General features: G+C 36.4%; 1 protein-coding gene across 19 annotated transcripts in view; it reads right to left on the bottom strand.

The window, feature by feature from the left end:
* ROBO2 (roundabout guidance receptor 2) overlaps nucleotides 1-16,175 on the bottom strand; it is a 1,749,879-nt gene that overhangs the window by 176,921 nt on the left and 1,556,783 nt on the right. For all 19 annotated transcript variants that reach the window (XM_040484189.1, XM_040484188.1, XM_040484194.1 and 16 more), the window contains 2 exons: nucleotides 7,903-8,060; nucleotides 4,954-5,074 (listed from right to left, as the gene is read on the bottom strand). In XM_040484189.1, coding sequence (XP_040340123.1) covers nucleotides 4,954-5,074; nucleotides 7,903-8,060 — 279 coding nt within the window. The remainder of the gene's footprint in view (nucleotides 1-4,953; nucleotides 5,075-7,902; nucleotides 8,061-16,175) is intronic.

Below are 16,175 nucleotides of genomic sequence, written 5' to 3'. Positions count from 1 at the left end.
GAAAGAAAGAAAGAAAGAAAGAAAGAAAGAAAGAAAGAAAGAAAGAAAGATCACATAGGAGTCAGAAGCACAGTATACTTCTTAAAGCAACAGTAAAGCTGAATGATTTTGGAGGAGAGATTTTAGTATTATAGGCAAAGTTTTTATTTTTGTTTTTGTTTTTTTAACTACATTTTATAACCAGCTATAGTACCAATTAAGTTTCAGATAGAATACATGCTTTTTACCCTGAAATTTATTCTAGGCTCCAGTCAAATAGAAAGCAGGAGAGAAACACTGTTCTGATATAGGAGTTAACCAGGAAAGAAACAAATACAGGATGCAACAAACAGGAAATCCAGCATGAGAGAAAAGGGGAGTAAACGTCAGGATGAAATTCTGGAGTAGATCTGAACAGAATCCAGCCTAGTTAGATTGGCAGGAAGTCGAAGGCCTCCAGGAAGGCAGTAGCAAAGACAAACTTAAGAGCTAAGTAGAATTTAGAGGATTTTAAACCTCTGCTAGAGATTGCAAGAGTTCATGACAGGGGTAGACAAACATAAGTAAAAGGAAAAAATGGCTTAATGTTAATTTGAAGAACAAATAAGTGCCAGAAAAGAAACGCCATCATAATAGTGTAACATTTGCTCACAGTACATATTTACATGGCTCTAATCACTCAAATTCAGAATCTTAATACAACCCATGTTTCTAAAGTCTATATACTGAAGAAAAGAAAGAAGGGGGAGTAGAGGTGAGAAGGTAGAAAAGGGGATATAAATGGGTCAAATCATCATCTTCCAAATAGGAAGTCAAAATAATGTATAAAACTGCACAATAAGGATATATTTAGAAATATAGAAATAAATCCCAGAAGAAAAGATAAAACAGGCTTGTAGTTAAGTTCAAAGATGAGGACTGTGTGTGTGTGTATGTGTGTGTGTGTGTGTGTTTGTGCGAGTGTATTGGAAGGAGGGGTGGGGCTAGTTATTTTTGTATTTCATTATAAGTTTGGTAATATTTCTAATGTCTATTAGTAGTGTAACATAAAATGTATTTTCATGGATTACTTTGATAAGCATTTAAAAATAATTTGGAAAAATTTATGTCATTTTTAAGTGACAGTGAAATTTTGGATAACAGATATCCCAAACCTACCCATAATTAGAAATTCAATTCTAGTTTCTCTGACAGCAGGATCTTTAGAACTTAATTAATATACATAAAATGCTAGGGAGTATTCTTTTTGAAGGCATCTAGACTGTGCCATAGATTTTAGTGTCCATTCACACTTTGATGCCTACTTCTTAATTTTATATTTGGTATTGCCCACTTAACTAAGCTGTTGTTTGTGACCAACATCTATTAAAGAAAAACAAATAGAATAAATGATTCATGGAGTATGGAATAGTAACATTTTGAAAATTAAGTTACACTGATCATGTCTTTGTCTAAATAGCAGATTTTTACAAGATAAACTGAAATGTTCAAACTAAACAACTTCTAAGTCCAAGCCCACACACTAAAGAATCAAAATACTTGTGGATGGCTGTTGGATACCAAAGACCTGTTATTCCTTTCACTGTTTCTCTGGCCATTTACAAGTGAATTAGAATTATACATTTTGAGCAATTAATACCATCAATTACTTTTTGTGCATAACATGCTTAAAATTTTTTTTTAACATTTATTCATTTTTTTCAGAGACAGAGTGTGAGTGGGGGAGGGGCAGAGAGAGAGGGAGACACAGAATCTGAAGCAGGCTCCAGGCTCTGAGCTGTCAGCACAGAGCCTGATGCAGGGCTTGAACCCACGGACTGCAAGATCAATGACCTGGGCCGAAGTTGGGTGCTTAACCGACTGAGCCACCCAGGTTCCCTGGGTATAACATACCTTAAAGTAAAGATCGAGTTGCAAAGAACATTTAAAATCTTCTGTAGCTAGAGTGGTCACAGTAGGCAATTTTTTTTTCTTTTTAAGCAGAATTGCTGCTACATGAAAATAAAATTGAGAGCGGGGAGGGGAAAAATGTACCCAGTTATATTTTATAAACCCTAGGTCAGAAATAATAATATCTAACAATGATGAAATATAAAGAGGTTTATTAGAAAATGTGTATGGATACAAAAGCACCCAAATAAAATAAAGAATTCCCCATTATACATAGGACACTGGTTATTTTCTCTAAGAACTGAACAAAGTGCCTCTCTCAGGCAATCCTTGTCACATCCTTGATTTGGACAATCACTACTGTTGTTATGTTTTATTTCTGGGTTCAGATGATGTTTTCTTATCAATAATGGAATTTTAGTTTTTCCTTCAACTTAATATTGTACTTATAACCCCCAGGTCAGTTCTGACTAGTTTACACCATCAGATAAATGTTCTTAGTTTCTTAAATCAATTCTTCCAGAGGTACTGCCCCTAGACAAATCCAATCTCTTTGCTTTATGGCTATTTTCAAAATAATTTAGAAGTTCCCGTGTAACTCCTGACATGTCTAAGGACCTCCTATATTTCCCATCATGTCTTTAGGGAACATGAGGTAAATATTTCATAACACAGTCACATTTTGGCAAGTCTAATTGCTTTGGTAATGACATTAAACCCTTTCAATTTGCTTTTGAAAGCAGTATGTACTTTTGGAATGCAACATTTTTCTCTTCCAAAGATTGTGGCAGTTACAAAAAAATAGTAATGAGTGCTTCTTTAAATAGAACAGCTGTACGTGTGGGTTTTCAATGCTAATGTTCAGTGACCACTAATTTCATATCTTACCAGGAAAAAACTGTATTTTATTCGTTATGGAGTGAAGCACATTTTGAGACTCTTATAGCTGACTGCATGAAATTGAAGGGCAAACTGATACTTGCCTGAGCTCTGCGGGACAGAAATTTACATGCATACTTTGAGCAATTTTATTTTTACTATTCAATTCCTTTAATGAATTATGGACTTTCTCCTGGTTTGGTCATTTGGGACTTCAAGCTGCTTAGTATCCATATGGAGTATTACCAGAGATTACTCAGTACTCAGCGTGATTGAAAAGAGAGGCCTGTTCTCAGGTACACACTCATAAAGCACACCTTAATGCTTTAAATGTAATGGAAATCATAACATGGCTATTTTGCTTTGGGGCGCTCCGATAACACCATGGGATGGCACATCTCAAACTACAAAAGCAGTTTCTTTTGGAATGTATGCAGAATTCTGATGCTTCGCTCAAACATGTTATAATGACCAGCAGTAAGATCTTACTCTAATTCATTAAACCAGAAGATTATTTTGCTGGCACGAAAAATAACTTAAAAATCACACTTATCTCCTATGTTTTAAAAAAAAAAAAATCACACAACATCAACAATAGTCAAATATTTTTAAGCTACAGATAGATATACACACACATGCATACATACGTATACATGTGTGTGTATATATACATGTATACTTATGTGTGTACATATAGACAAATATCCATACACAGACTTAAGTGGGATTTCAGTGACTTCTGAAGGAATATTTCATTTTCCAATATCTTTAGGATACCTACTTTCCCTAATTTTCTGTAATTTTATTTCTTTTTCAATTTTTCACAGCTGCCCTATAGCATTTTCCTTTTTTGTTTACTGTGCCGTCTTTATTCTACCCAATTTTCTCTTTCCTAATGCTTTGTCCACAATTTCTCTGATACAGATCTAATCAAGTTTTAACCTATGAATTCTATTACTCTGCTAAAGAGTCCCTTGGTTCTGAAATCTGAAGAAACATGAATATCATAGCAATGAGGTAGGGAAGCTGATGGCACTCCATTTACAAAGTTTACAAAACACTCCATCTCTGCTGTTTTTCTGCTGGGCCCCATGTACTCATGCTCCATATTTTGAGTAAGCCAAGGCTTACTCTGAGTAAGCCAAGGAAGCTCTGTTCCCACTTCAAGGGGGAAGCAAGAAAGTTAATCCTTCTCTGAGTTTTGTCTTAGGGCCCAAACACCTGTTAACACCTAAGAAAAGCCAGATCCCAAACACATTCCAGGACGTTAGCTTCAAACAAACTTCAGCCGACACTGGCATTAATACCACCCCTTCTGTGATTTATGGAGTAAGACCTATTGTTCACCTGACACTTGCCTTTGATTGGACCCTACCCTGGATTCCTGGACCCTTAGACCCTTTTGAATATAAACCGCTAGTCTCAAGCAACAAACAAAACTCATTCTTCTTTCCTTCAGAGTCTCCCACTCTGTCTGCTATTCTCTGTCACGTATACTATTTAATAAATGCTATTTTCACTTACTCTGGCTCACATTTGATTTCTACCCTGTGTGAAGCCAAGGATCCTTTTGGATGGTCCTCTGGGACTCTCTCCTGGGTTCTTGGACCCAGCCTGCCTGCATTAGCAAGAGAGTTTATGGTTGGTTTGTTTTTTTCCTAATTTTGATTGTATATATTTATATGTGTGTGTGCGTGTGTAGCTGGCTAGTTTTTTTTTTTTTTATCGTAAGCTAAAACTGCAAATATCTAAATTTGAAATTTTTAAAGCAGAAGACAAGTGAAATGTATTTGCACTACACTAAACACAAAACAAAACAAAACAAAAAAACCAACTTACCCAGTGTCTTACCCATAAAAGATACTTAATAAATACATCACAGTGGATAAACTTTAGATGGATATAATATCTCAAACAGAATTTGAGAAAGATGAATTTTTTTTTACATTCTGATGAAAGGGAAAATCCTATAAATATATATGAATAAAGTAAATGAATTACTGTTTCAAAAGTTCTATTTTTCTTCATATCACAGATTTCATCTGATGGATAGAACCAGAAACCAAGACAATCCAGTCCTTCACTACTCACCATAAGTCATAAGCAACTGTCCTTCTATGTCCTGATGTTTAGTATTAAAACATATTTACAATCAAAGGAAAAGTATATATAAATAGCAATTTATAATTTAAAAGAGAGCTTTACCAAAGACAGTCAGTTCTGCTGGATCACTGTCTCTTTCTCCCACCATATTGGTGCCAACACAGGTATACATCCCTGCATCGCTTTTCCTCGTGTTGGAGATCATCAGTTTTCCACCACGAATCTGTTAAAAATTTAAAAAAAAGAAAGAAAGAAAGAAAGAAGAGAAAGAGAAAGAAGGAAAGAAGAGAAAGAGAAAGAAGGAAAGAAAGGAGAAAAAAGAGAGAGAAAGGAAGGAGGGAAGAAAGGGAGGGAGGAAATGGAAAGGAAAATAAACAGCAAAGGGAAGGTGACTAATAAATCATTTTGAATATTTAAGCACAACATTTTTTTTCCCTCAAGGAAATAGCTCAGTGTCTAAGACAGAAAACTTTCCCAGTATTTTGGCATGTGTCTTTTCTTCTCTTAAATTCTCCTTCAGGATTAACCTCCATATTCCCTTTCTAGAAAATGTGTTTCATTCTTTCTCTCATCTGGTCCTATTTTGAGTCTTGTGAGTGCTTCTTAAATCTTAATGGTTAATCTTCACTCTGAAGTAGGTTGAATGAATTGCTATTGATAATTTGTTATCAGAAAGAAGTACTAAATACCTGCTTTTGGTAATATAATGGAATCCAACGGACCCAGAGTGATTCAACAAGCATTTACTGAGTACCTCTATGGGTTCCGCAGTGTTCTAGGCACTTGAGGTTCACTAGGAAACCAAATAATAAAAACCTCTGCTTTCATGGAGCTTACATTTCAGTTGTTAGCATTAACTATTTATGTCTTACCTTAGCTGTATTTATGAAATAATTTTTGAAGAAGAGGGCAGGGGGGGATAAAAATAAATACATTTTTTAATAATGAGTATGAGTTGATACAAATCATCGGCTTCTAAAATGTGTTCCCTAAATGTTTCCTAAATGAGACACATTTATTGACTGAATAAACCAATGAAAATGTTAAAATGTCTATTTGTTAAAGAGGATATTGAAGCAGAATTAGGTTTTTAGTAAGTGTATCAGCAACTCATAGCTTCTTTTCCAATTTTGTTTCAATGATCTTAACATCACAATGGCCGAGTGTTCTTAAAGAGATATGAGATAAGAACATGCTGGTTTCCTCTGGCAATTTTTATCTCCTAGGCAAACAAAATCCACATAGGCATGTTCTCATCAGAGATATTTCAGGCTCTAAAACTTGTCATGTCACAACATGTCACAAAAAAAGGACTTTCAACTTTGTTTTTCCATGGGACAAAAAGGCCATCAACCTGTTCTTGATTAGGTACAGTGGAGTATAATAAACTATAAGTTATAAAAATGTCCATGGAGGCCACTCCTCCTCCCCCTGAAGCTGAGTTTGGAAAAATTACTTGATTTGACAGATGAAACTAAAGAAATGTTTCAATAGAAGGAAAGTGCTAGCACATTGAGACTTATGTTTCCTTGCTGCAGCTGGAATCTTGAGACCACTATGGGAACCAGTCTGAGCAGGACTGCTGGAAAATTATAGGCCAAGAGAAGAACGAAGATGCCCAACTGGGTGTAAGTCAATTGCCAGACATGAGAGTAAGGTTATCCTAGATCATCTGGCTGCCAGCACATCTTTTAAACAAGCCACAGAAGCATGAAAAAAACTAGCAAAGATCAGCCAATCTGGCCCAGAATGAAGAATTGTCATCTTACCCACAGAACAGTCTAAAAAAATGGTTATCATAAGTCTCTGTATTTTGTGGTGGTTTGTACAAAGGGAAAGGTAAATGATGCAAACATGAACTAGAAACCCTTCTACATTGATTTAATTCTGCCACCAGGAACACATTTTCATGTTTGGTACCCAAACACAGACCATTGAGAGCCAAAGTGCCCCTAGTAATGCAGATCCTCATGCTGTCAAGAGTTTAAGCCAGAATCATAGGAATATATATTGTGATCCCCTATATGGCCTCCAGTTCTGTGTTATGGTGTAACCATAGTGTGTATGTAAAAAAAATCCTCATTTACCAGATATTTTTAAATAGACACCTAGACTATATGAATTTTTGACAGAAATGTCACATTTGCTCAGAGAAATGGACATTATTTTAAATAAAGTATATTTATTCTCAATAATTGTATTAAATATAAACATTGTATTAGGAATAACCTCAGAAGTTTGAGGCATTTCTACTGTTTCAGTGGACTGGTTCCCATAAGTGTCATAAACAAAAGTTGAGTGGATTCCACAAAACCATAAAATAATTGCATGTCTTTCCCCTTTTCTACCTCTTTACAATGTTCTGGGTGTTTTGTTTTGAATATTAATTGTGATGAACCTAATCACCAATTTCCCTTGAAAGCAGACTATTTTTCTGCAAGAGCTAAACTGCAGAACCATAAAAGTCATGTTTACTTTGATTTTACTTCATACCTCCTAAACTTTTAAATGAATTCATGTATAAAATTTTAGTTATAAACATTGAAACATTGGAAAAGGTACTTGAAGTACCTATCACCTCGAATCATTTTCTCTTATAATTTTGAAAATGGTGTAAAAAGAAATGTTCTAGGTAATTTGGCTCACAGCCATCATCTAACCTTTATCATTCATGTACAGCATGATCAATAAATGTATTTGAGATATTAAAATAAACCAAGTCATCAATATTGTAGTGCAATGATGTATGTATTTGAGATGTTACAAAACCTAAGTCATCAATATTGTACTGCAAAGACATATTTACATATTCAGATGGGTGCAATTATTACTATATCATCTATACCTGAGTTGTTTAATTTCTGTCTCTTTGAAGACTCATCCTAAAGTTTTTTTGTTTGGGTTACTCCTTTTCAGTCCTTTCCATGATGTCTAAATGGTAATCAGCATTCAATGCTATTCTACAATTTTATTAACAATAACAAAAATAAAATGATCCATTTTAAGACTTGATATTCAATCTCTGTAGGAATTAATTTTAATTTAACTCACACTTATTCTTTCTTCCTTGTCATCAATTCGAACTTTGTCTTTTTTCCAGTAGATGGTGGGTTCTGGATGTCCCCTGGGAGGTTGGCACTCCAGGATTGCGGGCTCTCCAGCTGCCACTACAACATCTGTGGGATTTTGCCGGAAGTCATCTCGTAACACTGAAGAAAAATAATTCAATGTTTTTGAAAGAAAATTCAATGACAGCAACTTTAGCTTTCTCTTGCAAAAAGTAACTTCAAATCTTACTTACTTCATTTTAATAAACGTTGAATATTTACTGAGAACATAGCCATGTCCATTTTAAAATATTCTAGGGTCAACCTAAATGTTCAACAGGGAAATGGATGACTATGTAATCATGTACCTTTGGTATAAATCTAATTTAAAAAATAAGAAAAGCCTAAGGAAAATAAGAAAAGAAATACTTGTGATATAGTTTTGAGATTAAATATTCAAGGTACAATATTTTTTATGCAGTATGATCCTACTTTCTATAAAGAAAAAAACATATATACACATATGTATACAAATGCATTAAAATAAACACCTAAATTGTCAAGTTAGACTTAAAATCCCAAAACAGGTCATGTGCACATGGTCTGTGAGCACATATGTATGTCAGTCTGGGAGGGGAAGTGGAGTGAGGACTTTTTGAGAATGCATTTTCTCATGACATGAATATGGACAAGATCTACACTGTTTTCATTACACTTCAGAAGATAGACTCATTGTTCACCCTGCAACGCACTAGCACCCACATACACAGGGCTACATTTTCATTCTCTCTGCTTCTCCACCTGCCAAGCGACATCTGGGCAGCGTGACATTCAGAGCAGAGATATCCCTTATAGCAGTTTGGCCAGTCTGAATTTCCCCTCCTTTCATTAGGAGAACAGCAGGTTGGACCTCCATTGTAACCTCCGAAAATCTGGCATGCCTGGCTCTCCAAATGTCACCTATCTATCTGTGTGTGCATTTCTTCTGCTGGCAGGATGAAAAGCCTGGAGAAATGACTTGGCCCTATCAGATTGCAGGATGCTGGGTTTCTTTAGCAAATAAGGGCCATGTCTATTTTAGGATAAACATTCAAAAAAGTAGTTCAGACCAGGAATATACCATATACCTCAACAGCCTTTGCTTTGTCTAGCTGCCTTGACTTTCCTATTCTTTTATATTCCAACAATGACAACTTTGTTTCCTAAGTATATCTAAAGGCAACACACACAACACACACACAAAACAAACATATGCACATACAGTGCATTATATCTATGCATATATATATATATATATAAATTGGTTAAGCTATTTGAAATCAAAATTAGGTAGATTCTGCTAGTCTGTTATGTAAATCATCTGTTACAAATGTGGATTAGGTCAAACCAACTGCCTTTGGTGTCCTATAATGAGACCCACTTCAGCACTCTGCTCCTTTTTGGGCAAAGTCTCTAGGTTAATTGTCATTCTACAAATAAATAAAAATTCCCTGGCCTGAAAATAGCTCCAGAGAGACAACTGAGTGACTTTTAGGGCTTTTCTTCTCTTTTCTCTTGCGACACATCCTTTAACACGGTTTTCCATCTTAATGAAGTCTTGGCCCTTTTAGAGATTAGAGAAACTTGTCTCCTTATTGAAGGAACAGTAAGAAAGAATTCAGCACAAATTGCTCACTCTCAGCTTATAAGCTGATTAATTTACTGCCTTTGCTGCTAAGGAAATGTGTTCCATTTTAGCATGGTGAACTGCACATTTTTGGTTCTCTTGTCTCACTGGCAAGAGAGGTGTGATTTATATGCATAGGATTTGCTTCTGAATGGGCTGAGAGAAGAGTGCATTTGATGTGACATTCAGGCAGGGGGATGGGAAGGGGTTAACACCGTGGTTCGCTTTTGCAGGTAAATCCTCCTGGGAAAGCAAGCTGGTGACTCATTTATATTCTAAATACAGAACAGCTGCCTATTTATGCAATGTTAAGACATGCAAAAATATGGTAACAGAGTGGTGAGCACCCCTACAATATCCAGTACTGGCAACAAATGGTGTTTTGGCAGGCCCTCAATCTGTTCCAAAATGACACATCTGGCCAGTTGAAGGACCTTCTCTAGAACTGGTCCCCTAACAAATGACACGCCAAAAAGCCTCTGCTCAGATGGTACTTAAGGCCATTGCAAATCATTCAGAAACACAGTGTTACATCAATTTGCAACAAGCCAAATTAGGAAAGGAAAAAAAAAGGTCCTTTGACATGGAGGACAAAAAGGAGAAAACTATCATAACAAACTAAGGACTGCTACTCTTAAACAATGTAACATGTGTTTACGGCGTTCACAAAAAGAAAATGACTCCAATTTGCAAATGAAGCCAAGAAATCTAACATCAACTGTAATTTTAGGCTTTCAGGCTATTCACCCAGAGAGTAGGGTGATATAATAGCATAATTGGTACTGTACCCTCTTCACCTTGTAAAACGCTCTTTGGGGTTTTTGGAGCATCCAGTTAATTCATTTTTTGCTTAGTGATACCATTTCTTTTACCTTAAACCTTTGGGGTAATAACATGTGTTTCTTCTCTGTCTCAATAAAACATTCAAAAGAAACACATCCTTTACACCAGGTCCTAGCACAGAATGTACAAAACTTACTCTTAGGGAAAAGTGAAGTCATTTTTACTCTTCTCACACTGTACCAAAGGTTAAGTATGTTCTGATATTTGCTTACATGTTTCCGAGGTTTTGATATCCATTCATTAATATTACCAAAATAAAATGAAATAATATTTATTATTTCCAATTTTTATGCTAGCTATTCATTTCTGTCTTGGATTTTGCCCTACACTTTATTGCAGGTGATAAAGAAAAGAAAGTGTTTTTTTGCAGTAAAGAATTCATGCATGTGAGGTAAAGGAAGTAAAATGGTCTTGTAAATGTAGGAAAGCAAAGCAAATCCAAATTAACTCTATATTTTTTTCTCTTTAAGCCCCTATTGTAGAAAGAATTGAGGGCTACATTTTTGATGTGGCTTGACAAATAAGCCAAAGCAAGGGCACACAGCAATATGTGTAATAACTAAAGCTCCAAACAGGTCTTTATGTAGAGTGAAACAAAATAAAGTAAATAAACCTGATTAACTGAGAAAATAATCTGGTTACAATGACAAAAGCTTAGTGGATAGTGATAAATTATGCTTTAAAGAAAAAAAAAAGATACAAATAGGTACAGTTTTGATATAGCATTTGTTTGTGGAGCTAAATTTAGATACCAAGGTTCAAATCCCCTGGACTGTTGGGGGGGTGTCTAATTGGCTAGAACCCAAATATTCATTTCTGTATATGAGCTGAAAACCATTATGAGAGTACACCCAGCTACTCATAATCTGGGTTAGATTTGCATTCTTTTTACATTGACATGCACTGTGACTTAGGAAGTTATTCTGGAAGATCAGAAAGTTTTGAATTACTGTGTGTTTGATAAAATGTAGTTCTTAGTCATGACATAAAGATTTGCAACAAATTAATTCAATTCTCCAGGAACATAATAAACACAACAAGGGACTTGGCACTGTCCTATAAAATGGTGAAGAAATACGAAACAAGCATGACATGATGATGCCTGTGGTAGGCTTTTTCTTTAATATCCCTCCCTCCTGGCATTTATTTTCATGTGTAATCCCCTTGCCTGTTCTGTCGGCTGGACCTAGTGACTTGCCTTTAATGAATAGGTTATTGTAAACTTATGGAATGTCATCTCCAATATTGGGTTATAAGTGATGATAACTTTCATCTTTCTTACTTTCTCTAGCTCTTTTCTCTGTCACTCCCTTTCTTCCTTCATGGAATTCCTTGATCATGTAAGATACCTTTTTGCTCAAAGAAGAGGTCCATTTGACAACAATCTAAAGGCAGCTTCTAGGCAACAGCAAGCAAGGAACTGAGGCTTTCAGTCCAACAAGCTTCCTCAATCGAGCTTTCACATGATAACACAGCCCTAACCAACACCTCACTGCAGATTTGTGAGAGATCCTTAGAGCACACGACTAAGATAACTCATATCTGGGTTCCTGATCCACAGATGGAGAATAAATATATGTTATTTTAAGTCACTGAGTCTTGTAGTTTGTTGCACAAAAATAGGTAACTAATATAATGGCCTGAAAGAGTTTTAGATCTAGATGTGCCTTTACAGCTTATATCTTTGGCTCCTGTTTCCTCATACCACCTTCTTTCACTCACCAGGTCCTCTCCCTTCTGTCCTAAATCAACAGCTGTCAAGAATTTTAAAGACATATATTTTATATCTTTATATGTTTTATAAAGTATTTTACATTTTATATATTTTTTTTACATTTTTATTTTCTATTTTGTCAACATAGACAAAGCAAATCATGACTCAGGCATTTCCATCTTAGTTTATTAAGATAAACTAGCAATGACAATGAGATGAGGCTACATAATTAAGAGACCAAATGATGTATTTCTGAATTACAATGTATGCATGCTTCTAAGTAGTTATTAGAAATACAGAGCCTAGAGAAATTACTGATGAAAGTGTTCATACACACCATTGGATAAAAAACATCACCCACAACAAACTAAATTGATCATGAGAAAGGTAATCTAAAAAGAAATTATAATTAAAAGCATTGTTAGCAGCAGTAGAAACTGATAGCAGCTCAGAGCAATACTGATAACAAGGTTTCTTTGCCAGCAGGGTTTCTCTCTGTATGTGCCCAGAAACTGTCACAGCTGTGTGGCTCAAGACTTCTCGGTAGAAAACATACAGAGGAACGTCTAATTATCAATGTACATTAGCATATGGTGGTCTGTTGGGTTGAAAATCTCCCCCAGATAGCCCTTTGTTTCTTTACTTTTTCCTGTTCCTCCCTTCAAATGTATACCGTTCCTTCAGGGTCAGCCTCTGACTTAGTCAACTGAAAAGTTTTTCCTTCTATTCTCACACTGGACTAGGTAAGCCTCCAATAGGCTCCCATCTTGCAGGGCATCAGAAGAGCTCATCGAGTGTTCTTGATAGGTTGAATCGATGAACTCCTCTTCAAGAGGTGTGTTGTAGTCTTTTCCTTATTACATTAAACAAACCAAAATATTTTAACTTGATTTTAAAATGTTGTTTAGGAAGAACAGTTTAAGCTGGGTGGATTTAAGAGACAGAATACTTGAATTGCCTACCGATAAGCCCAGAAATATCTAAAATAAAATCCAGTCAGTTCAAGGTCAGAAATCAATCCATCAAAGACACAACAGATTTATGTCGACTAGTAAAACTGTTAGAACAAATTATACTATCGGTATTATAATGGGCTAGAAGAAATATGCTAGCCATTCCTACAGCTGGTGTATATTTTTTCCCTATTTCTACCACTACCACTACCAGCCCCACCACTGCCTATATCATCACAGGGAATGGGCAGGTGTAATGCCAACCAGACTGAAGCTTAGGTCTTCTACCTCTGAGGAAAGAACACTATCTCTTCCTGCTGTACTAAATGGCTGCTGTTGACAGCCAGACTGTGACCCCAGGGGGAGCTCCAGTCTGAGGATGAAACGGAGGCCACGCACTTGAAAACATCTGGGTTCTTGAGGACCTATCTGGATAAATAAATCCTGAAGACTGGGCTAAATCTGGGCTTTCTAGTTACATGATCTAAACAACCTTTCTTTCATATTTAGACCAGTTTAAATTGACCTGCCCCCTTTCAACTGAAAGGACCCCACTGACAAGCTATAGTAATTCTGTATTTTTCTGAAGTTTCAATGACTCAAAGACCAAATACACTGAAAGAGGAATCATCATTCACAACAAACTATTTTATTATACTTGGTATGATCAAACAAAATATAGTCAGAACAGACAGGCTAGCCACCAGCTAAATAGATGATAAAATCTGATATCTAGGGGACAAGTCATAAGTCGTTTCTTCTGCACAGAAGGGGAATGAGAAAGAAAGGACTCAGTGGGGAGACGTCCTGCTACTGCTGTGCAAGCTGACACTCTGGCACTTTGGCACCCCTGCAGCATGCTGACAATTCCAAACTGAGACGCTCTCACCCTCCCACCCCCGCCCCCGTCTCTACTAAGACTCCCTGTGCAAGCACATTCAGTCGGCAAACGATCCTGATAAACCAGTGATATGAATTGGAGCATGCTGAATAAACAAGGATGCCCTGTGACTTGTTCATTTTCAAGTTCTAGCATTTTGTGAAGCCTGGTAATTCTGCAGGGAATAAAACACACACACACACACACACACAATTCACAAGAGGAATGGCCAGCCCCAGATTTCTTAGCTAAGCCTTTCTTCTTCCCCCCCCCTTTTTTTTTTAGCTCTGTTCTGTCCTCACCAGCAATATAATTTGAAGTCCTGCTAAGAGTGCCAAGTCTTCCTTAATGTTTTCCATTAATGTTTAAAACTTGCTGAAGGATTCTTAGAAATTGCATGGAAACATCTTGCTCTCTGTAATTTGTATCCGTAACCTCTGTAATGCATATGTTCTCCTTGGGGACCAAGTGTTGAGATCATTCATAAACTCTTGGATCACATGTGGCACTGCAAACTGGTGACATCTGACCACAGCAGACTCAAGGCCTGCCTCTGGCAATCATTTCCTTTGGTTTGAGTTAAGGAGCCGGCAGTTGGCATACCTTCAACACTTGGAAGTCCTATTTTTGGCAAAGCCTAGCATCTGATATTTGACAGGGATCTGCAAACTCTATCCATTAGCTTAGGAGGAAGTTGTGGATTGAAGCTAATTAATGTTTAATCAACTCCCCTTTTTTTCTTCCTTAAAGCGCCATCGTGCACAAAATGTTCATGTGGGAATGATGCCTCCAGAATCACAGAGAGCTCAAAGGGATGAGAGCATCTTGGAGATGTGCCCAAATATAGTATGTGAGGAGGAGGATGGTGTCTAGAACAGCAGGTATCAGTCTAAACACATTCAAGGCAATGCCTTCCTATATTCAGAAGAAAAACCTCCCCTGGATACCCTCAAAATATTCTGCTCTGATTCCCAAACAACTTCCTTCTAGCACCTGCTCCATTTAGGGGTAATTCCAATCTTGGTTACGGAGATGCCTACAACTCTGGGTAATGAAAAAAAATAGCACATTGAATTTAAAATTCAGAACTACAGAGGCTAGCATTTTTTTTTAAGTATTATGTAATGTTTTTCAGAATGGTAACAAGGGGAAATACCAGATTATGTGAAGCTTACAATACTGCGTCCCATTTTCTCTAGATCTAGGTTTGAGTATAAACAAACAAACAAACATACAAATAATTACAACATCTTTATAGGATTTATATTTACAGGCTGATTACAAATAGCCATCTGTCTGCTTCTAGCTTTTCAATCTGTTTCATTTCCCATGAGCCTCAAGTCTTCAGCCAAAGCAGTTAGGCTCTTAGGTACCAGGAAGGCTTGTTACAACTGCTTTGTACATCGCTCTTTTTGCCCATTACCTCCCATTACTTCCTCTCTTTTCTCTTCCTGTTCATTTAATCCTCACTATTAGACCAAATAAAATAAAAGCTTGAGAGTACTGAATATCATATATGCAGATATGTTAAAAAAAGGAATTCAATACATTTATTTAAGGACACATTTAAATTTAAAATAAACATGAGTATATGTTTAAATTCTAACTTCCGGATTCATTACTGCTGTACAGCTACATCTGTCAATTTGAATAAAGGAATAAAGAGTGCTATCAAGTAAATATTAATGTGCTGCTCCATTGTGGATCCCCATAGATTACCACCCTCCTCCTGCCTTGTTAGTTCTTATCTGAAGGCATTAGTTTTTACAGCATTCCAACACTGCATAGTTCACAGAGGTACACAATCTCAACAGCATCTTCTTGTCATTCCACCCTGTCCCGGTATCAACGGGTTATTACTCCAATATTTCTCTCCCATGGTGTATTCTGATGTGCATGATCAACATGAATTACAATGCCAAGTAACTGCCAGATGTCATGAGTTATAAACTCAATAGTCTAAGGATTATTACACATTAGGGCACCCTACAGTGCAAGGGTGTCCTGGAATTTATGTGTTATTTATTACCTATTGGCAGGGTCTCAAAGTAATCTCACCCCTGCTGATGAAATGAGGGTTGGAAGGAGAAGAAGGTCAAGGTCAACCTTCCTTGTCGAGAATGCCAGTTACTTCTAAACTACTGTTGCTTTATCTTTTTTCCCCTCTACCTGAAACTCAGTGAAATCCCTGAATAAAAGAAATATATATTATAATGCGTTT

Source organism: Herpailurus yagouaroundi, unplaced genomic scaffold (genome assembly GCF_014898765.1).
Source record: "Herpailurus yagouaroundi ecotype Mexico unplaced genomic scaffold, PumYag 162, whole genome shotgun sequence".
NCBI lineage: Eukaryota > Metazoa > Chordata > Mammalia > Carnivora > Felidae > Herpailurus > Herpailurus yagouaroundi.
The sequence above is the reverse complement of the archived record's forward strand: the minus strand, read 5'-3'. Positions and strand labels throughout refer to the sequence as shown.